We start from the raw sequence: 21,756 nt of genomic DNA, 5'->3' as shown, positions 1-21,756 counted from the left end.
CCGCTGCCGGTTCTGGGCGCACCGGCCGCGGGCACCGCGGAGGTGCGGGCTCTTTAAGGCTCCTCCCCTGGGGCTGGCCCAGCCCCCTGGGCCCCGGCTCTAGTTCCTCGGGGGCGGGGTCACGGGCGGCCCAGCCAATGGGAGGATGGAGCCGCTTCGGCGTTTGGGTGGGAGGGCGCGTCTCTCGGCCCGCTGTGCTCCAAAAGGCGTGGCACCGCCCTCTCGTCACCGGGGGTGGGGTTATGTGTGGGTGACGTGGCGGCTTCTAGCCTTTGGTCGGATTTCGGCGGCTACGGCGCTTGGGGAGGAGGCGGTGACCATCCGGGGGACTGTGGCACTGGTGGCGGCGGCAGGCGGCAGAGAGGAGGTAGGACTCGCTCTAGGAGGGGTCTGGCCGCCTTGTCCGCTCCGGGCAGCGGCTTTCCGGGGGCGGCGACGAGAGGGGGGAAGGGAACCTGGGGCGAGCGGGCAAGTCCTGCCGGCCCGGCTCGGGGTGAGGGAATACTTCGCCGTCCAGTCAGGAAAGCCCCTGTTGAGAAAGACGTCGGCATTAGCTAATCAGTGATTTCAGTCCTCCAGAAGGCGGTACTTGGGCGGGGGTGGGACTTCCTGTTTCAAATAAACACCCAGAGATTCCCCCCCCTCCGCCCACCGAAGTGTGTCCCCCTCAGGGGGTCCGTCACCGTTTCTCCCTCAGGAGTCGAAGGGATCCGCGGATACGGGAGGGCCCGGTTAGGGCCTGGGGCAGTTGCACAGGCCGGGCTGGCGCCTCGGGGCCACGGGACCTGCCTCTGGCCCTGCCCCTGCTTCACGGCCCCCGGCCCGCGCTCTGGCCGCCGGAGCCAAGTTGGTAGAGTCTGAGGAGCGGGACGGATCGGGCGGGAGAGCGGGGCCCTGCCCGCCGTGGGCCGGCCCCAGGACCTGCGGGTGGCTTTGGGCGCGAAAGCCCGTGCCAAGTGCAGAAAGGGCCCGAGAATTTACTGGTGTGTGGGGGGGGGAGGGGCGTGGGATTTGTGGGGAAGGAGGCTGCCTGGGGAATGACACTCTCCCCTCCACAACAGTCCGAGGTTATGCGTCTCAATGATCCCGCGGAAACGCTACGGGTCTAAGAACACGGATCAGGGTGTCTACCTGGGTCTCTCAAAGACACAGGTCCTATCCCCTGCAACTGCTGGCAGTAGCAGCAGCGACATCGCCCCTCTGCCCCCCCCAGTGGCCCTGGTCCCTCCCCCTCCCAACACCATGTCCTGCCGGGATCGGACCCAGGAGTTCCTGTCTGCCTGCAAGTCCCTGCAGAGCCGTCAGGTAAGGACCAGGAGTGGGAAAGGCAGGAGTGAGCCTTACTGAAATCTGGGAGAGGCTGTGCTCCAGCACCGTTAATTGACATAATTTGGGGAGAACTGATGCAGCTTGGAGGGGGCTGTAGGATCTACTGAGCAACAGAAAAGGAGTGCGTCAATTATCTAGAGGCAAGAACCTAGACTGTTTTTTGAGAAATTCCACCAGAGGATAGGGTTGCTCCTCTTTGAAGGAGTATCTCGGGATGAGAGACGGCTGCAGTATATTTGGTTTGGATAAGGAACAGGTTCTAGGAAGAGCCTTTAGCTCAGAGACAGGCACTTTGAATTCTAGTTCCGGAATAGTCCTACCGTAAGTTTGCTCTGTGGCCACAGGGAAGTTAGTCTACTTGGACCTCGCGTTTTTTGGGAGGTGAAGGGGGGTATTTTGTTTTTGTTTTAAAGTAGGCTTCATGTCCAGTGTGGAGCCCAGTGCTAGGGCTTGAACTCATGACCCTGAGATCAAGACCTGAACTGCGGTCAAGAGTCAGAGGCTCAACCCACTGATCCACCTAGGTGCCCCTGGGCCTCAGTTTTTACATCTATAAAATGAAAGCAGTCTTTTTGATAAGTAGTTTTTTCTTTTCTTTTTTTTTTGTTTTTTTAAAGATTTTATTTATTTATTTGACAGAGAGAGAGAGAGCACAAGCAGAGGGGGCGGCAGGCAGAGGGAGAGGGAGAAGCAGACTCCCCGCTGAGCAGGGAGCCCGATGCGGGGCTCGATCCCAGGACCCTGGGACCATGCACTGAGCTGAAGGCAGCCGCTTAACCAACTGAGCCACCCAGGCACCCCGATAAGTAGTTTTTTTCAAAATTACTTTGGAGTGCTTTTTTACAAATTAGATTCCCTTGTTTTAATCCAGACATCCTGAATCAAAGCGGGACCTGAGTGACTGTAATTTTAAATATTTTTACTGCTCAGCTCTTAACAACTGCTTTTCTGTATGATCTCCGAGAGCTTTCCAGTTATCCTCTTTGATTTCCTGATTGGAGAAATAAAATGGTAACAGTGCCTATCATTTATTTAGTGCTTACAATGTAGGAGGTATCTAACTAAAATACTTTATAGCCCTTGTGTTGTTTAATTTTGGCAACAACTATAGGAGGTGTGTAGATTGTCTCCATTTTATGCAAGAGGAAACAGATTCAGGATGGTTTAAGTCACTTGCCCCAAACCTCCCAGCTAATAAGTGGTGGAGTCAAGATTTGAACCTGGGTCTACCTGTGTTCAAATGTGAGCTCTAAGTGACTGCTGATAAAAAAAGAACCGTCTGGTGGAAGTACTAGGGAGAATTTAGTGGACACCCGAGGAACAGTGAAAGCTGGAAATGGGGAGGGGGACTAAAGTGTCACCTCTTGATGTTGCATTTCAGAATGGAATCCAGACAAACAAGCCGGCTCTGCGTGCTGTCCGGCAGCGTAGTGAATTTACCCTCATGGCCAAGTAAGTTGAGAGAAGTTACGTGGTGGGGTGCTGCAGTGTCTGGGGATCAGTAGGCTTGCCTCGGGTGGCCTTGGCTGTGAGGGAGGGCCGCATCGGTTGTGCTGGAGCTAATGTGGGAATAGGCCCTGTCCTGCCCTTTCCCGTGGTGCCCTCACTAATGCTCCTTTCCAGGCGCATTGGGAAAGACCTCAGCAACACATTTGCCAAGCTGGAGAAGCTGACAATCTGTGAGTGTTCTTGGGGTCTTTCAGAGATGGGGCAGTGAACCAGAGAGGGCCGAGGAACCGTACTCCCTGAGCCTTGTCTTTGACCTCCCCCGTTGTGGCCTCATTTGTCTCTGCAGTGGCAAAGCGCAAGTCCCTCTTCGATGATAAAGCAGTGGAAATCGAAGAGCTAACTTACATCATCAAACAGGTGAGCTGCTAGCTATCAGGAGCTAGCATTCCAGTCAGATCACTTTGATGAGTTCCCGTTATCATGGGGCCCAGAGTAAGTTTCTAGAGCCAGCCCCAGACATCCTGCTCATCCGTTGAGTCAGTGGACACTGATTGGTTATCAACTGTGTACAGAGCACTGCTGGGCACGTGCCTCACAAACTTGAGGCAAGATTTCTGCCTTCAGGGCTTATTGTCTACAGGAGGTATCCAGTCCCACAAACTCATACTTACAGTGAGGAGAAGGCAAATGGTCTAGACCTTGTGAAAAGATGAATGAGACAGTCTGGGGACACTGATTTTATGGATTTTGTAGAGGGAGTGAAATCTGAACTGGTTTCAAGGCTTGCACAGAGGCAGTGGAAGAACATTCCAGATTTTATAGAGGGAGTGAAATCTGAACTGGTTTCAAGGCTTGCACAGAGGCAGTGGAAGGACATTCCAGACACAGGAAACAGTATGCGCAGTGGCCGAGCTTATAAAAGAGAAAGTTGAAGTCTTTGTTCAGATGTTATTTGCTCAGGGAGGCCTATCCTGAGCATGCTGTTTAGTACTTCAGTGCTCAGACCTGTGACCTCCCTAACCTTACTCTATTTTCTTGTTACAGCACTTGATACTTTCTAACATTCTCTGTCATTGACTTACTTACATTTATTGGTTTTGTTCCCTCCCCTCTACCTCTTCCGCCCCCCAGCAAAGAAAAAAAGTATAAGTGCCACAAGAACAGAGATTATTTTTTTTTCTTTCTGCTTGTTCACTGATGTATCCCCAATGTCTGTAATAGTGTCTGGTGTAGAGGAGGTACTCACTATGTGTTGACTGGACGACTGGTCGGCAGGAGATGAGGCTGGGGGGCGCCTGGGTGGCTCAGTCGTTAAGTGTCTGCCTTCAGGGCGCCTGAGTGGCTCAGTTGGTTAAGCGACTGCCTTCGGCTCAGGTCATGATCCTGGAGTCCCGGGATCGAGTCCCGCATCGGGCTCCCCGCTCAGCGGGGAGTCTGCTTCTCCCTCTGACTCTCTTCCTTCTCGTGCTCTCTATCTCTCATTCTCTCTCTCTCTCAAATAAATAAATAAAATCTTAAAAAAAAAAAAAAGTGTCTGCCTTCAGCTCAGGTCATGATCCCAGGGTCCTGGAATCGAGCCCCACATCGGGCTCCCTGCTCAGCGGGAAGCCTGCTTCTCCCTCTCCCACTCCCCCTGCTTGTGTTCCCTCTCTCGCTGTGCCTCTCTCTGTCAAATAAATAAATAAACTCTTTAAAAAAAAAAAAAAGATGAGGCTGGGAAGGTAGGTTTGTGGCTGATTGTGAAGATCACTGTGGGCCTGGGTAAGGAGCATGGAATCACTGAATGCCATAGGCTGCAAGGACGATGAGAATCTGGATTTTAAGTCTGTCTGAAAGACCCCCCTATAGTTGTATCAGAATCTGTACAGTTGTGATTCCTTCTTCTCCCAGCACAATGTCATGAGAATAAAACGTGAAGTTGAATGACTGCAGGGGGAAAAAAACCAGCCCGGAGCATGGCTGCGCAGAGAGGCTAGGGAGGAAGCTCTGCTGCTGTCAGTTGTGAAGGGACGGTGACTCTGGCAGAGGCTGGGCCAGCCATGACAGGAGGCGCCGTGCGGGGTGGAGGAGAGGGGACACCATGAACTATTGGGGCACTGTAGCGTAGGCTTTGAAGAACCACTGCCTGGATTCAGACAGACGAGTTCAAATCCCAAGTCCACCGACTATGGTGTAATGTTGGGTAAGCCACCTAACTACTCTGAGCTTCAGTTCCCTAATGAATAAAAGGGGGCTAATAACAGCACCTGCCTCAGAGGGTTGTTGCGGGGATTCAGGTGTTTATTTTTGAAGTCACATTATTGAGTGACTTATAGCTACCTGGTTCTGGGGGATTCAGCAGTGAGCAAGACAAGATGTGGTACCTGCCCTGGGGAATTTCCTTCCTGCCTGCCTTCCTTTGTTATTTATTTACTTTTTTTTTTTTTTTTTTTTTTTTTTTTGAGAGAGGGAGAGCGAGAATTTCAAGCAGGCTCCATGCTCAGCACAGAGCCCAATGAAGTGCTCAGTCCCAACCCCGAGATCATGACCTGAGCCAAAATCAAGTCGGATGCTCAACCGACTGAGCCACCCAGGTGCCCCAGGAATTTCCTTTCTGAATGAGTGAACAGACACTAGACAAGTAGATAGAGAAAACAATTTCAGGTTGGTGAATCCTATTAAAGAAACAAGGGAAGTGAGTTCCTCAGGGTAGGGGCTTACTGTAGATGGGGGTGATCTAGGACAGCCTGTGAGAAGTGGCATTGAGACCTGAATGGTGAAGAAAACCAGTCATGCAAAGATCTGGTGGGAGCACTTTCCAGAAAGTGGGAATAGCAAAGGGAAAGGCCCTGAAGGGGGGGCCACCTTAGGGCATTTGATGAACACGAAGGAGGCCAGTGTGGTTGCAGCACAGCAAGTGAGAAGGAGACTGGGAGGGGATGAGGTCAGGGAAGTGGGCAGCGCCAGAGCCTAGAGAGCCTGCGTCAGCCAGGTAAGGAGTTTGGCTTGTGTTCTCAATTTAGTGGAAAGCTCTTGGGAGATTTTTTTTTTTTTAACTTTTTTTTTTAAGGATTTATTTATTTATTTATTTGAGAGAGAGAGAGAGAGAGCGCACATGAGAGGGGGGAGGGTCAGAGGGAGAAGCAGACTCCCTGCTGAGCAGGGAGCCCAATGCGGGACTCGATCCCGGGACTCCAGGATCATAACCTGAGCCAAAGGCAGTCGCTTAACCAACTGAGCCACCCAGGCGCCCGCTCTTGGGAGATTTTAAGCAGAGGGATGACGTGCTCCGTTTCTGGTTCAAAAGCTCACGTTTTTTGCTGTGTTGAGGGTGGATTGTTGAGGGCAGGCTGTAAGAGGAAGGCCATTTAGGAGGCTCTTGGTGAATGTTGAGAGAAGGTGACGATATGGTCTAGGGTAGGTTTAGTAGAGAAGGAGGTGAGCTGGGTTCTCTGTGGGCTCCCACTAGGCTCCCTATGGATCAAGGGGGAAAGAGAAGAATTGAGGATGGCTCTCCAGTGTCTGGTCTGAGCAGCTTGTGACTGGTGGTGCCATTTACCAAAATGGAAAAGGAGAGAGAAGGGGGAACAGCTTTTGGCAGGGAATTAGGAGTTGTCTTCTGTGTTAAGTGTAAGGACAAAGAAAGTTGTAAGCTGCTTGGCGTGCTGTGTGGCACACAGCACACAGATACAAGGCGCTCAGTGCCTGGTAAGTGATCCATAGAGTGTGATTGTGTTGTGGCATAGAGATGGGCTTAGGAGGTATGAGTATGTGACTTAGAAGCTTCTGGGGGCACCTGGGTGGCTCAGTTGTTAAGCGTCTGCCTTCGGCTCAGGTCATGATCCCAGGGTCCTGGGATCAAGCCCCACATCAGGCTCCCTGCTCCACGGGAAGCCTGCATCTCCCTCTCTCACTCCCCCTGCTTGTGTTCCGTCTCTCACTGTCTGTCTCTGTCAAATAAATAAATAAAATCTTAAAAAAGAAAAAAAAGTTTTTAGCTTGGGTGCTTTGGTGGGAAGTGGTACCATTTTCTAAGCTAGAACTGTGGGAGAGGAGATTTTATGGGGAGAAACCATGGAATGCAGTTTGGACGTGGTTCTCTAAGGAGGCTGCATCAGCTCCAAAGAGCCAGACCAGTCAGCAGTGGATATCATCCATGGGTCTTGAGTGGTTGTGGCTGGAATGCTAACTGGGGGGACTATTGGAAGAATTCTAGAAGTTGACTAATCTAGTTTGTCTCCAGCCTGTTCCTTGAACTCACTATTCCTGACCTCTTCCCCCCACCGCCCCAATCCCCTGGGCAAACTTTCTCTGCCACTCCCCGGCTACCTCCTTCGTCTCTCTTGTCTTCCCTGGCACTCGGCAAGCCGGATCAGGGAGCGGAGGATGCCTTGGTCTGGTGTAGAAAGCCTGGCTGTGCTACTTTACCTCATCATATGTGACTTTGGACAAGTGACATCTATTACTCTTTTGCAATAATGATTTTGAAAGGAGTTCTGTATATAAGAGGCATTTTGTTGATGCTTCTGGGAAACCACGGAGACTCCCCTTCTCCTGACAGCTGCATAGGTGCTTTGCTGGTCAGTGTGCTCTGGGTGTGAGATTTTGACCTTCGAAGTAGTTCTGTGGCCACGTGCCTGGGCCTCACAGGGTGGAGTTGAGCTGTAGGGTGAAGCGGGTAAACAAGTCATTTATTTAGAAATGGATGAGACCAGATTTCGCCTCTTCTGTCTCTACTCAGCGGGGACTGAACCAGAACAAAGTCTGGAGCTTGGAACATCCCAGCAGGCCCTTCTGGTCTGACTTTGAAATACCCTCACCCCTGCTCATAGCTTCCACTCTGTCTTCCCTGCCAGAGCTGTCCATGTGGGAGAGACATTGGCTGAGGACCCCTTGGTTAACAGTTTTTCTGTTGGCTCTCCCTAGGACATCAATAGCCTCAACAAACAAATTGCCCAGCTTCAGGATTTCGTGAGGGCCAAGGGCAGCCAGAGCGGCCGGCACCTGCAAACCCATTCCAACACCATCGTGGTCTCCCTGCAGGTGGGGGAACCTGGGGTCAGTGGAGGGGGAGGCAGAAGGGAGAAAGGTGTTGTCTTCTCTGGCCAACCCTCTCTTTTTTTCTAGTCAAAACTGGCCTCGATGTCCAATGACTTCAAATCAGTTTTAGAAGTGAGGACAGAGGTAAGAAGAATCTGTTAGGAGGGGTAGGAACCGGGGTAAGGGTCCGAGGGGGAAATGGGGAAGGAACAAGTGGAGGGGTGAGGATAACAGCATCCTAGGCCAACAGGAGGGTCTCTCTCTCTCTAACATGCCTGCTTCCCAGAGGCCTCAGGAGCTTTGCATTTCTTCCCCAATCCCAGAACCTGAAGCAGCAGAGGAACCGGCGGGACCAATTCTCCCGAGCACCCGTGTCAGCCCTGCCCCTGGCCCCCAACCACCTGGGTAAGTCAACAGCAATGCGGGGAACCCTGAGGGCTAAGACTCGGTTACTCGGCCTGTGATGGCATCCTCTAACCCTGTGAGGGCAGGGCTCACTTAGGAGAATGGACAGGCCAGGGAGACACCAGGATTTTTCTCTCAGAGGTCAAACCCGATCGCTGGCATTCATGATCCGCACTTAGTCTTCCACATTCTCAACTGTCGGGGCTGAATTCAGTCATGTGCAATAGAATGACTGTTTCTAATATTTTTGTTATTGATTCACATTCTCCCATTTAATTTTCACCACCGCCCTCTGAGAAAGCCACTATTATTATGTGCTATTTAAAGGGGAAGAAACTGGGGCGCCTGGGTGGCTCAGTCGTTAAGTGTCTGCCTTCGGCTCAGGTCTTGATCCTAGGGTCCTGGGATCGAGCCCCATGTCGGGCTCCCCGCTCCGTGGGAAGCCTGCTTCTCCCTCTCCTGCTCCCCCTGCTTGTGTTCCCTCTCTCACTGTGTCTCTAACAAAATCTTTTTTTTTTAAAGATTTTATTTTTTTATTTGAGAGAGAGAGAATGAGAGATAGAAAGCACGAGAGGGAAGAGCGTCAGAGGGAGAAGCAGACTCCCTGCTGAGCAGGGAGCCTGCTGTGGGACTCGATCCCAGGACTCCAGGATCATGACCTGAGCCGAAGGCAGTCGCTTAACCAACTGAGCCACCCAGGCGCCCTCTAACAAATAAAATCTTTAAAATAAAATAAAATAAATAAATAAAGGGGAGGAAACTGAGGCCCAGAGAGGTTAAATGACTTGTCCAGGGTCACAAGGCTAGTAAGTGCCAGAGCTGGGACTGAAACTCAGAGCATGTGGGCTTTGAACCTGCTTTCAAGTACTAAGAAGTGCCTTTTCTTTCTTTCCCCAGGGGGCAGTGCTGTGGTTTTGGGGGCGGAGTCCCGTGCCTCTGGGGATGTGGCCATTGACATGATGGACTCTCGGACCAGCCAGCAGCTGCAGCTCATTGATGAGCAGGTACCTGGGCTCTGAACCGGGGAGGAGATGCTCCTCTGTCCTCCCAGGTGGGCAGCTAGCAAGTGTTTGAAATGTGCCTTGAGTAGAGTGGCAAGCTAGGAGGGTCCTAAAGAGGCAGGCCCTCCCCTGAGGAAGCTCCTCGTGCTCACGTGCACTCTCTCTCCTCTTAAGGATTCCTACATCCAGAGCCGGGCAGACACCATGCAGAACATCGAGTCCACAATTGTCGAGCTGGGCTCCATCTTTCAGCAACTGGCACACATGGTTAAGGAACAGGAAGAAACCATTCAGAGGTGAGACTCTTTTTTTACCCCAGATAGAAGAACCTTCTCTTCCCTGTGGGGTGGCATCCTAAAGGTCCGCAGGGACAGCTTGATGCCCTTTGAAAGAGTAGAGTGAATCTGGCCTGCGCACAGGGTTCATTCAACAAGTGTTTATGGAGCGCCTGTTTCTTGTCAGGCGCTGTTCTAGGTGCTGGTGATACAGCAATGAGTGTAACAGTGAAGTCTCTATATTGTAGGTGTGGAATTCAGGAGCATGGGTGAGGACAGCTGTTCAAAAGAGTTGACAAGAAATTTTTGGTAATGATAAAGTCTACGCGGAGAATTATGGTGGGATGACGTGTTAAGAAAGGGACTGAGTAGTTCCTGTCAGTGGACTCCGACGCTTCTTCCGGAGTTTTGGTTATTGTAGATAATGCTGCAGTGAACATAGGGGTGCATACATTTTTCTGAGTTTGTGTTTTCTTTTCCTTTGGATAAATGCCCAGAAGTGGAATTACTGGATCATGTGGTAGTTCTATTTTTAATTTTTTGAGGAACCTCCATACTGTTTCCCAGAGTCTCTGTATTAGTTTGCATTCCCACCAACAGTGCACAAAGGTTCCTTTTCTCCACATCCTCACCAGCACCTGTTGTTTCTTTCTTTCTTTCTTTCTTTTTTTTAAATGCTAGCCATTCTGACAGGTATGAGGTGATATTTCATTGTAGTTTCGATTTGTATTTCCCTGATGATGAGTGGTGGTGAGCATCTTTCCATGTGCTTCTTGGCCATGTGGATGTCTTCTTTGGAAAAATGTCTATTCAGACCTTTTGCCCATTTTTTAATTATTTTATTTTATTTATTTACTTTTTTTAAGATTTTATTTATTTATTTGAGAGAGAGAATGAGATAGAGCATGAAAAGGGGGGAGGGTCAGGAGAAGCAGACTCCCCGCTGAGCAGGGAGCCTGATGCGGGACTCGATCCCAGGATCCCGGGATCGTGACCTGAGCCGAAGGCAGTTGCTTAACCAGGCAACTGAGCCACCCAGGCGCCCCAGTTTATTTTACTTATTTATTTGCTGTTGAGTTATATGAGGTTTGGCTATTCGCCCCGTATCGGGTAAGTGATTTGCAAACTTCTCTCCTTTTCAGTAGGAGAGAACTTTGTTGATAGTTTTCTTCTCTGTGCAAAAGCTTTTTAGTTTGATGTACTCCCATTTATTATTTTTGCTTTTGTTGCTCTTGCCTGTGGAATCAGGTCCAAAAAATATTGCTAAGTGATGTCAAGGAGCCTGCCACCTGTGTTCTTTTCTAGAATTTTTATGGTTTCAGGTCTTTTTTTTTTTTTTAAGATTTTATTTATTTGACAGAGAGAGACACAGCGAGAGAGGGAACACAAGCAGGGGGAGAGGGAGAGGGAGAAGCAGGCTTCCCACCGAGCAGGGAGCCCGATGCGGGGCTCGACCCGAGCCGAAGGCAGACGCTTAGCGACTGAGCCACCCAGGCGCCCCTGGTTTCAGGTCTCACATTCAAGTCTTTCATCCATTGTGAGTTCACTTTCATGTGGTGAAAGCAAGCGGTCCAGTTCGTTCTCTACATGTAGCCGTCCCATTTCCCCAACACCATTTGTGGACGAGACTGTCTTCCCCATTTATATTCTTGCCTCCTTTGTTGTAGATTAATTGATCATATATGCGAGGATTTATGTCTGGGCTCCCCCCTGTTCCATTGATCCGTGTGTATTTGTGCCAGTGCCGTGCTGTTACGATGACTGTAGTTATGCAGTATAGTTTGCAATCAGGGAGTGTGATACCTCCAGCTTTGTTCTTTCTCAAGATTGCTTTGGCTATTCAGCGTTTTCTTTTGAGTCCATAAAAATAGTGTAGTTTTTAATATAGGCTTACCATTTTACTGTTTGCTTTCTCTTTCTTTTTCCTGTTTTTTGTCCCTTTGTTCCTCCTTCCCTATCTTTTGAACAACTGGAATTTTTTTCAAAATTTAAATTTCAAAAAAATTTTTTGCTGGTACTTTAGCTATATGTCATTGCCTTTTTTTTTTTAAGTGGCTGATCTAGGGATTACAGCGGGCGTCATTGGCTCACAGCCTACTTTATATAAAATGCAAGAACTTTAGGGGTGCCTGAGCGGCTCAGTCAGTTGGAGTCTGACTCTTGATTTCAGATCAAGTCATGATCCTCAGGATCATGAGATCCAGTCCTGTGTTGGGCTCCATGCTGAGTGTGTGGAGCCTGCTTGAGATTCTCTCTCTCCCCCTCTCGGCCCCTCCCCCCTGCTTGTGCACATATGCGTGCTTACATGTGTGCACTCTCTCTCTCTCTCTCAAAAAAAATTTAAAAAACAAAAAAAAAAAATGTAAGAACTGTGCAACTCTGTCATGTAGCCTTTATGCTCTGGTTGTCCTGTCTGTTGCACCTACATACCTTTGAAATCCCATAATCCAGTATTATAATTTTTATTTTACAGAAATTAAGAAAAATTTGTCTTTCATATTTACTTCTATGTTTACGATTTCTTTTTTTTTTCTTCCAAATTATTATCTAAATTCTAATTAGTGGAGCCCCTGGGTAGCTCAGTCAGTTAAGCATCTGCCTTCGGCTCGGGTCATGATCCCGGGTCCTGGGTTTGAGCCCCACATTGGGCTCCCTGCTCAGCGGAGAGTCATTTTCACCCTCTCCCTCTGCCGCTCCCCCTGCTTGTGCTCTCTCTCTAATAAATAAATAAAGATTTATTTATTTCGGGGAGGGGGAGGGAAAGAGGGAAGGGAGAGCAGCAGACTCCCTGCTGAGCGTGGAGCCGAAGTAGCCCAACATGGGACTAGATCCCAGGACCCAGGAGATTATAACCTGAGCCGAAATCAAGAGTCAGCAGCTTATCCGACTGAGCCAGCCAGGCACCCCAGATCTGTTGTTTTACTTTCCTTTTATCTGAACATTTCTTTATTTCACTTTCATTCTCTCTTTCTCTTTTTTGTTTTGTGTGTGTGTAAGATTTAATTTATTTGAGAGAGAGAGAGAGAGAGCACATGAGCGGTGGGGAGGGACAGAGGGAGAAGGAGAAGCAGACTCCCAGTTGAGCAGGGAGACCCAAGTGGGGCTCGATTCTAGAAGCCTGAGATCATGACCTGAGCCAAAGGCAGACGCTTAACCAACTGAGCCACCCAGACGCGCGCCCCCCCTTATGTTTTTAGGTAGACTCTATGCCCAACATGGGGCCTGAACTCACAACCCCTAGATCAAGAGTCACACACTCTTGATCATGTGAGACGGGGTGAACACCTATATTTGTATAAAGCAGGTTTCCCAGTACCAGTCCATTAAGCAGCCTCACCTATTTAATTGGGCAAGGTAAAGAAAACAGGCCCCTCGCCTCACACTTGGAGATCCTGATTCCATAGATGTGAGTGGACTGGACCTCCAGGAATTTCCATTTTATATAAGCTCGTAGGAGGTTCTCATGAGCATCCAAGTTTGAGAACCACTATTTAACAGGATGTTTGTTTGTTTATTTATTCATTGACTATGGTATCAACCATTTATAAGGTGCTAAGAGTCTAGCCATCTTGGTCCTGAAATCAAGAGACCTCAAAAGACTGATTCTTAACCCGGTTCAACCGAGACCTAGGGACCTCCTTAGTGGGTTGTTCCATAAAAACTGTAGCTCCTCAGGCTGTGATGTATTTTGAATATTAGAGTATTATTATAGATTCAGTGAAACAATTATAAAAGGTATTTGGGTTTGGGACGCCTGGGTGGCTTAGTCAGTTGGGCATCTGCCTTCGGCTCGGGTCCTGGGATCAAGTCCTGTGTGGGTCTCCTTGCTCGGCGGGGAGCCCGCTTCTCCCTCTGCCGGTAGCTCCCCCTGCTTGTGCTCGCTTGCTCTTTCTTTCTCTGACGGATAAATGTAAAATCTTAAAAAAAAAAAAAAAAAAAGATTTGGGTTCTTTCTCCATTGCATGTGTTTTATTTATTTTATTTTTTATTTTTTTAAGATTTTATTTATTTATTTGACAGAGACACAGTGAGAGAAGGAGTACAAGCAGGGGGAGTGGGAGAGGGAGAAGCAGGCTTCCCGGTGAGCAGGGAGCCCAATGTGGGGCTCGATCCCAGGACCCTAGGATCATGACCTGAGCCGAAGGCAGACGCTTAACGACTGAGCCAGCCAGGCACCCTGCATATGTGTTTTAAATAGTTAACATTAGGGATGCCTGGGTGGCTCAGTCGGTTAAGCGTCTGCCTTCGGTCCAGGTCATGATCTCAGGTTCCTGGGATCGAGCCCCGCATTGAGCTTCCTGCTCAGCAGTGAGTCTGCTTCTCCCTCTTCCTCTCCCTCTGTTATCTCTCTCACTCTCTCTTGCTCTCAAATAAATAAAATCTTAAAAAAAAAATAGTTAACATTATATGCATCTGCATGCAACTTTACATTCTAGTCTTCCTTGAAAGAGTGTCTGAAGTATCTTTCAGTGTTAGTTTTCATTTGTTCATTAGTTTAGCAAACATCTGTTGCTGCTGTGAGCTAGTCCTGCTGGACCTGGGGATAGGAAGGTGAAAGACCATTTCGGTCTTTGCGGAGCTCATGTCTAGTAGGAGAGACACACACTGAGTTATAGTTCAGTATGGTAAGGGCAGGAAGGGAAGGAGGGAAGGGAACTCAGACTAGGTACCTCTCCTAGAAATAAAAGATACCAAGCCAAGTTCTGAGGTGGAATGCCAGTCAGGGAAAGGAAAGGCCATTCTACGTGGGGGGAAAACCAGCTGAGAAATGAAAAAGGGCTTGGGTGGCTTCCAGGAATGCAGAATTACTGCACGTGGCAGGGGGAGTGGTGAGGGAGGAAGCTGGAGAGGCAGGGCCAGATCACAAAGGACCTGTGTGCCGCAGCAAGAAGTTCATTCTCGGAGAGAACACGGAGAAGTAGATGGATGCTGGGGTGAGGGGAGTGAGCTTTGTTCTGGACATGCTGACAGACTCGATGGGACCTCCAAGTGGCATTTGATGTGTGGTCTGAGGCTCAGCAGAGAGGGTTGGGCTAGAGATAAGGACTTGGGGGAGTCAGTGGCCCCCTGGTGAAACCGTGGACACAGACGAGACGGCCCAGAGACAGTGGGTAAAGTGAGAAAAAGGGCAGGACAGATCCCCATGGGCCCAGGAATATGGGGAGAAGGGAAGGATTTGTCCAGGAGGCTAAGGAAGATGAGGAAAGAAAGCGGAGAGGAACGTGTCCTTAGAAGCTGAGGCGGTGGGGGTTTTAGGAAGAAAGGAGTGGTTATTTCTCAGTGCCCCCTGGAAAAGGAAGTGTGAAGCAAGGCTCCAGGGTGTTCAGGGGGCGGCAGGGCTGGAATTAATTGGATCAGTGCAGCAACTTCAGTTGAATGGTTCAGAAGCAATTTTACAGAGGATTGGAAATACAAAAGGGAAATAACAAAAGAGAGAAAAGTTGTGGGCAACTATATGTACAAGAAATTGAGATTTTGAAAGGATGAAATTATTATTGTATTTATTTTTTTAAAAGATCTTATTTATTTGAGAGAGCGCATGCACATGAGGGAGGGAGGGGCAGAGGGTGAGGGACATAGACTCCCCACTGAGCAGGCACCCCCCCCCGAAATTTTTTAAATAGACCTTCTGTTTGCTTCCTGCATGCCAGTGGATCGAAATTTGAGCACCCTCTTTAGAAACCACTGATTTAGTCCAAAGTTCTTCAGTATGTAGATTCCTGGGCCCCATCCTAGACTTTCTGAATAGGAGACGTGAGAATTTGCATTTTGGGGATGCTCAACAGGTGATTCTTATTTTTTCTAAGGTATGAAAACTGCTGATCTGTTACTCCTTCATTTCCGTTTGCCCCCCAATTTGTAAATTACAAATTTTCTAACTAGAAAAGTTGAGAGGGGGACACCTGGGTGGCTCAGTTGGTTAAGCGACTGGCTTTGGCTCGGGTCATGATCCTGGGGTCCTGGGATCGAGCCCCACATCAGGCTCCCTGCTCAGCGGGGAGGCTGCTTCTCCCTCTGTGCCCCTCCGCCTGTGCCTGTGCTCTCTTGCTGTCAAATAAAATCTTAAAAAAAAAAAAAAAACAACATTTAGAAAAGTTGAGAGGATCGTACAAATGAACAACTATGTTCCTTTCACCCAGATTTGCCCGCTTAATATTTTCTCACATTGGCTTTCCCTCTTATTTTTCCCTCTGAACCATTTGAAAGTGCAAAGGTCATGACATTTTTATCCCTAAAGACTTCAGCACGCACCTGCCCAGAATTGGTATTCTCCTGAACAGCCACGATGCCATTATCATACCTAAGAAAATAAACAATTCTCTGTCATTACCCGGTACTTAGTCCATACTGAAATTTCCCCAGCTGTTCCCAAAAAAGTGCTTTTAGCTTTTTTTCCTTGAATTTAAGACCCAGGCAGTAGTCACACATGGCATTTGTTATGTCTCCAAGTCCGCCTTCTGTTTTGCTTCTCGTGACATTGAATTTTCTTCGAAGAGGCCAGTGCCTCTTGGAGAAAGTCCTGCATGTGTATTTGTCCAGTGTTTCCTTGTCATCAGATCTAGGTTACAGATTGCTGGCCAGCTACATAGGTGATTATTATCAGTAGGCACTTGAGGTTATCCTTTTATTGGTGATGTCAAGTTTGGTAACTTGTTTAATGTGGTGACCATACAACTAAGTCATCTGTGGACTGACGCTTCAAGTCCATGTGAACGTCAAGCTCCTTAGACCCGTGATGGTCCTTGCCTGATTCATTCGTGACTTTGTGTGTGTTTTCTATTTCATCCCTTCTACATTTATTAGCTGGCATCCTTCTGTAAAGCAGGAGCCTTCTCTCTTTAAACGTTACTAGGAATAGGGACGCCTGGGTGGCTCAGTTGGTTAAGTGTCTGCCTTCGGCAGATCCCAGGGTCCTGGGATCGAGCTCCGCATTGGGCTCCCTGCTCAGCGGGAGGCCTGCTTCTCCCTCTTCCACTCCCCCTGCTTGTGTTCCCTCTCTTGCTGTGTCTCTCTCTGTCAAATAAATAAAACGTTTAAAAAAAAAACATTACTAGGAATAATGGATTTCTTTTTCATATCCGATGTATTGTAATCCATTACCATCACTGTTTTTCATTACAGTCAGATTTCCTAAACCTGGCCACGTGGCGCTCCTTTTTTTTTTTTTTTTTAGATTTATTTGAGAGAGAGCGCGCTCACGCATGCGCGCACGTGCAGGGGTGGTGGGAGGGGCTGAGAGGGAGGGAGAGGGACAGGCAGACTCCAAGCTGAGTGGGGAGCCCGATTCAGGGCTTAGTCTCACAACCCTGAGATCATGACCTGAACAGAAGTCAGGAGTCAGACACTTAACCTACTGCACCGTCTAGGCACCCTGAGACTCCAGCTTCTTTTTTTTTTTTTTAAGATTTTATTTGAGAGAGAGAACAAGCATGAGGAGGGGGAGAGGCAGAGGGAGAAAGAAAGGGAGAAGCAGACTATCCACTGAGCAGGGAGCCCAATGCGGGACTCGATCTCAGGACTCTGGGATCATGACCTGAGCCAAAGGCAGATGCTTAACCAACTAAGCCCCCCAGGCGCCCGGAGACTCTAGCTTCTTAATGCTTGATTCCTTCCCTCTATAATTTTACTTTCTCTCCATAAGACATTCCTTCATCCTCTTCGCCATGCTTTTAACCTGTTTTCTTCAGCCTTCTCCTTTCCAAGCCACATTTTCTACTCCCCCCGCCCCGCCATTCTGTCTTCTGCTCCGCACTATTGTGAGTGTCCCACGGATCCCTAATCCCCCGCCCCACCCCGAGTTCCCTCCTTTTAGTTTTCATTCATGGACTCTCATTTAAAATCTTTCTTATGCCAGACTGCATTTACTGTGTATCCATTTTTGTTAAGCAAAGCCATTCATGATTTCATACCCAAGAAAGTATGGGTATGAAATGACAGTTGCTTTCTTGGGTATGAAATGACAGTTGCACCCACACTGAGAAATGAAATTACAGCCCAAAGATAGGAAACCTGATACTTTAGTTAGCCACTCTGACACAAATAGGGAATCATGTACAGTCCAGGCTCCTGTAGTTGAAAAAATTTTTAAGTTTATTTACTTATTTAATCTCTATACCTAATGTGGGCTCGAACCTATGACCCTGAGATCAAGAGTCGCATGCTCTTCCATTTTTTTTTTTTTAAAGATTTATTTATTTGGGGTGCCTGGGTGGCTCAGTTGGTTAAGCGTCTGACTCTTGGTTTCAGCTCGGGTCATGATCGCCTGTTGTGAGATCAAGCCCGGCATCAGGCTTCATGCTCAGTGGGGAGTCAGCTTCAGATTCTCTCTCTCCTCTCCCTGCCTCCCTCCCCGGTCTCTCTAAAATAAATAAATATATTTTTTATTTTTTTTTAAGATTTTATTTATTTATTTGAGAGAGAGAATGAGAGACAGCATGAGAGAGAGGAGGGTCAGAAGGAGAAGCAGACTCCCTGCTGAGTAGGGAGCGCGATGTGGGACTCGATCCCAGGACCCCAGGATCATGACCTGAGCTGAAGGCAGTTGCTTAACCAACTGAGCCACCCAGGCACCCTGAATATATTTTTTTAAATAGTTAATTTATTTGTTTGACAGAGAGAGACACAGTGAGAGGGAACACAAGCAGGGGGAGTGGTAGAGGGAGAAGCAGTTTTCCTGCTGAGCAGGGAGCCCGATGTGGGGATCTTGGGATCATGACCTGAGCCAGAGGCAGACGCTTAATGACTGAGCCACCCAGGCGCCCCATAAATAAAATCTTAAAAAAAAAAAAAGATTTATTTATTCATGAGAGAGAATGCGAGCAGGTGGAGGGGCAGAGGGAGAGAGAGAGAGTCCTAACAGACTCCCCAGCGAGCGTGGAGCCTGACCCAGGGCTCAACCCCAGGACCTGGAGATCATGACCTGATCCACAACCAAGAGTCGGAAGCTCAGGGTGCCTGGGTGGCTCAGTCGTTAAGTGTCTGCCTTCAGCTCCTAGGGTCCTGGGATCGAGCCCCGCATCGGGCTCCTCACTCGGTGGGAAGCCTGCTTCCTCTCCCACTCCCCTTGCTTGTGTTCCCTCTCTCGCTGTGTCTCTCTCTGTCAAATAAATAAAATCTTTAAAAAAAAAAAAAAAGCAGCTCAACTGACTGAGTCACCCAGGTACCCCAAGAGTGGCATGCTCTTCTGACTGAGCCAGCCAGGCGCCCCTGGGCACCTGTATTTGGACAGAGAGTAGTTCGCAGGCCCCATGACAACCTTCTGAGGACCTGGAGCTTGCAGCCACTGGTCCAGGCTTTCCTTTCCTGTTCCAGCTGGATTACCAGGCTCCCAGCTTTTCTGTCCTCACAGCTCACCGCAGTCTCTGCTCCCAGGGCCTCCCTTTGCAAAGGCCAGGATTTGTATTGGGTTTTCAGGATTGCATACGCAGGGTGGCCAGGAAATGTTTTATTTTCCTCAGGAGTCTCTCAAGAGATGGCCCTTTCTCTCTCTTTTTTTTTAAAGATTTTATTTATGGGGCGCCCGGGTGGCTCAGTCGTTAAGCGTCTGCCTTCAGCTCAGGTCATGTGGGATCGAGCCCCGCATCGGGCTCTCTGCTCGACCGGAAGCCTGCTTCTCCCTCTCCCACTCCCCCTGCTTGTGTTCCCTCTCTCGCTGTCTCTCTCTGTCAAATAAATAAAAACATCTTTAAAAAAAATAAAATAAAGATTTTATTTATTTATTTGACAGAGAGAGACAGCGGGAGAGGGAACACAGCCGGGGGAGTGGGAGAGGGAGAAGCGGGCCTCCCACTGAGCAGGGAGCCTGATGTGGGGCTCGATCCCAGGACCCTGAGATCATGACCTGAGCTGAAGGCAGATGCTTAATGACTGAGCCACCCAGGCGCCCCGAGATGGCCCTTTCTTTGAGGACTTCTCTGTACCCTGGAGAAACATGTTTTCTTAATTGTAGGGATTTTCTTACCTCCTGACTTCCTGTCCATATCATTAAGTTTTTCTTCGTGTCTCAGAACTGGGATTTCCTGACTGTAATGGTCTCTGAGCGTTTTCTCCTGTATTACAAATGCAATATTATTTATTAGACAAAAATCAATAAAGACGAGCAAAAAATTATAATAGCTAACATTTTGGGGGCTCTTAGTGTGGGTTGGGCACTTTGTGTTTGTTAACTCATTTGAGGCTGACAACAACCAGAGATGTAGGGTTGGAGTTATCCTCATTTTCCGTCCTTTGCAGTTGAAGAAAGTGAGTCTGGAGGGTAAATGACTGGCTCAGAATCACAAGCTAATAAGTTGCAGAGCTGATCTTCAAACCAGAGCCAAGACTTGTTTGTGTTACCCTTCCAGAGCTTTTCCTATATACAAGCATATATACACAAAAATGGGATCGTATTGTATGTAAAATACTTTTTACCCCCATATATTGTGACCATCTTTTCATGTTGGTAAGTCTACTTCAACAGCATTCTTTTTAATCCAGCGTCCTTCTGTTTCCTCTTCTTTCGGCCCTATCCCTAGGATCGACGAGAATGTGCTGGGAGCCCAGCTGGATGTTGAGGCTGCCCATTCAGAGATCCTCAAGTACTTCCAGTCGGTCACCTCGAACCGGTGGCTCATGGTCAAAATCTTCCTCATCCTCATTGTCTTCTTCATCATCTTTGTGGTCTTCCTTGCCTGAACCCTCTCCACTCTGAGGCACTCCGTGGGGGTTTGGAACCCCTTTGGTAGGGCAGGTGGCCAGTGCTGCCACTGAGCCTATGCAGGGTGCTTGGGAGAAAGGCCCTGTTTCCCTGGAACTGCTGAGAATGGCCACTGACCCTGACCCCTGACCCTTTGCCTCTGGCCACCCTGTCCTCCCCTCACCGCCCTCAGGCCCTCGAAACACACACGGTTCTGGATTTATACTCTGCTGTGAGGTGGCTGGAAGGGAGAAGCCAACCGGGGGGTAGTGGGGGAGGTTGTCTCCACTAGGTAGGAGATTTTTAGAAACTCCCCAGCCTCTTCCAAAGGAAACTTTGGCAGCAAGGGAGATGATGCCCTTTCCCACCTTCCTGAGAGTGAGGAGAGGAAGTGAAATTGCCCCCCCCACCCCCCCGGGACCAACTTTCCCATCTGGGTTAGAATTTGACCTCTTTCTTCTTCCTCTTTCCACCACGTGAGGCAGGGGGCCCTGAGCCCCTTGGCTGCCTGCACAACCCCAACTTTGGCTGCTGGTGACTCTCAATCTGCCAAATGCGCTGCAGCCCATTTTCTCCCAATTACAGCAAGACTGTCAGCCTTACTAGCCATGTCGTCATTTCTGGGTGGGAGCGTCGAAGGGCCTTCACAGCCAGTGGAGTGAGCACACTGCCTGGTACCAGGACTGAGAGGCCGGGCTGATGGCTCTAAGGGCCAAGCTTTGGGCCCTGTGCACACAGCTGCCTCCGGGCAGGGAACACCCAGGTGCAGCAGCACTTCATGAGCATGGAAACTTCCCTTCAGAGGGGGAAGCATGACCCCAGAATGGGTCCCTGAGTGGTGGCAACTTCCAGGATCAACTCCAGCAGTGTTTGTACCTGTTTCAGCTGCATGCTCCAACCAGCTGGCCCCCATTTTTCCTTGAGCTGGATGACACAAGAGCTCTGCCTGCTGCCAGGAGTGAAATGTGAAGAACTTGTTCCCAGCTCCAGCTGAGGCTCTTGGTCCCCTCCAAGCCCCTCACCAAATCCAAGCCAGTCACAGGAGGATGGAGGAGAAACCTGCCTGGAACGCCCACCCTCCAGGGAGGTTAATACACTTCTTGGTGTTATTCTGAAGTTGCTGGGGTCCCCCCACATCTCACACACCCTAGAGGAAGTTCAAGCTACAGAGAGAACAATCACAACTCTGAAAGCTGACCCTAGAACTTCGAGGGGCGGAGGTTGAGCGGAGCGGGGGGCAGTCTAGGAGAACCTCTGTCTTTTCTGGCCCAGGCATTTTACTATTTCCTCTCCCAGGCCTCTGGTCAGCAGGTGGTCTTGCTTGCATCTTCACTGCCCAACCAACACAAGCTGTTCCGGTACAGCACCTCAGTGGTGGGTGGGGAGGTTGTGAAGACAATTGCTTGTGAACGCTAGAAAAATGGTCTGTTCATTTGACATGGCAGCTCATCTTGGGAGGATGCATAGATCGGAAATTCATTTATTTCCCAAGTGTTATGTTGAGTTTTTGGTACATGCCGGGCAGTGTACTGAGCCAGGAGCTGGAGAAAAGTCACGAATTAGTGAACATCCCTGCTCTCTTGGGGTTTACGTTCTAGTTTTC

General features: G+C 49.1%; 1 protein-coding gene across 4 annotated transcripts; it reads left to right on the top strand.

The window, feature by feature from the left end:
• The first annotated feature begins 228 nt into the window (after positions 1-228).
• STX5 (syntaxin 5) lies at positions 229-20,755 on the top strand. Of its 4 annotated transcripts, none has more exons than XM_027578485.2 (11): positions 229-367; positions 1,062-1,305; positions 2,711-2,781; positions 2,953-3,008; positions 3,125-3,195; positions 7,684-7,800; positions 7,885-7,941; positions 8,121-8,202; positions 9,100-9,206; positions 9,378-9,499; positions 19,993-20,755. In XM_027578485.2, exons 2-11 carry the CDS (start codon positions 1,081-1,083, stop codon positions 20,150-20,152), a joined length of 1,068 nt encoding a protein of 355 aa, XP_027434286.1. In that variant the 5' UTR covers positions 229-367; positions 1,062-1,080; the 3' UTR covers positions 20,153-20,755. The 4 variants fall into 4 exon arrangements, with proteins under 4 accessions (XP_027434286.1, XP_027434288.1, XP_027434289.1 ...); XM_027578487.2 differs by having other exon boundaries at positions 243-367; positions 1,214-1,305; XM_027578486.2 differs by lacking the exon at positions 229-367 and adding an exon at positions 579-850.
• The last annotated feature ends 1,001 nt before the right edge of the window (positions 20,756-21,756 follow it).

This window comes from Zalophus californianus, chromosome 11 (assembly GCF_009762305.2).
Source record: "Zalophus californianus isolate mZalCal1 chromosome 11, mZalCal1.pri.v2, whole genome shotgun sequence".
Classification (NCBI taxonomy): Eukaryota; Metazoa; Chordata; class Mammalia; order Carnivora; family Otariidae; genus Zalophus; species Zalophus californianus.
The sequence above is the reverse complement of the archived record's forward strand: the minus strand, read 5'-3'. Positions and strand labels throughout refer to the sequence as shown.

Excerpts from the sequence above, each read along its gene's own strand:
- STX5 (XM_027578485.2), top strand. The coding sequence starts at position 1,081 with ATGATCCCGCGGAAACGCTACGGGTCTAAGAACACGGATCAGGGTGTC. Across the intron at positions 8,203-9,099 it reads CCTGGCCCCCAACCACCTGG|GGGGCAGTGCTGTGGTTTTG; the intron begins GTAAGTCAACAG and ends TTCTTTCCCCAG. Across the intron at positions 9,500-19,992 it reads CAGGAAGAAACCATTCAGAG|GATCGACGAGAATGTGCTGG; the intron begins GTGAGACTCTTT and ends CCCTATCCCTAG.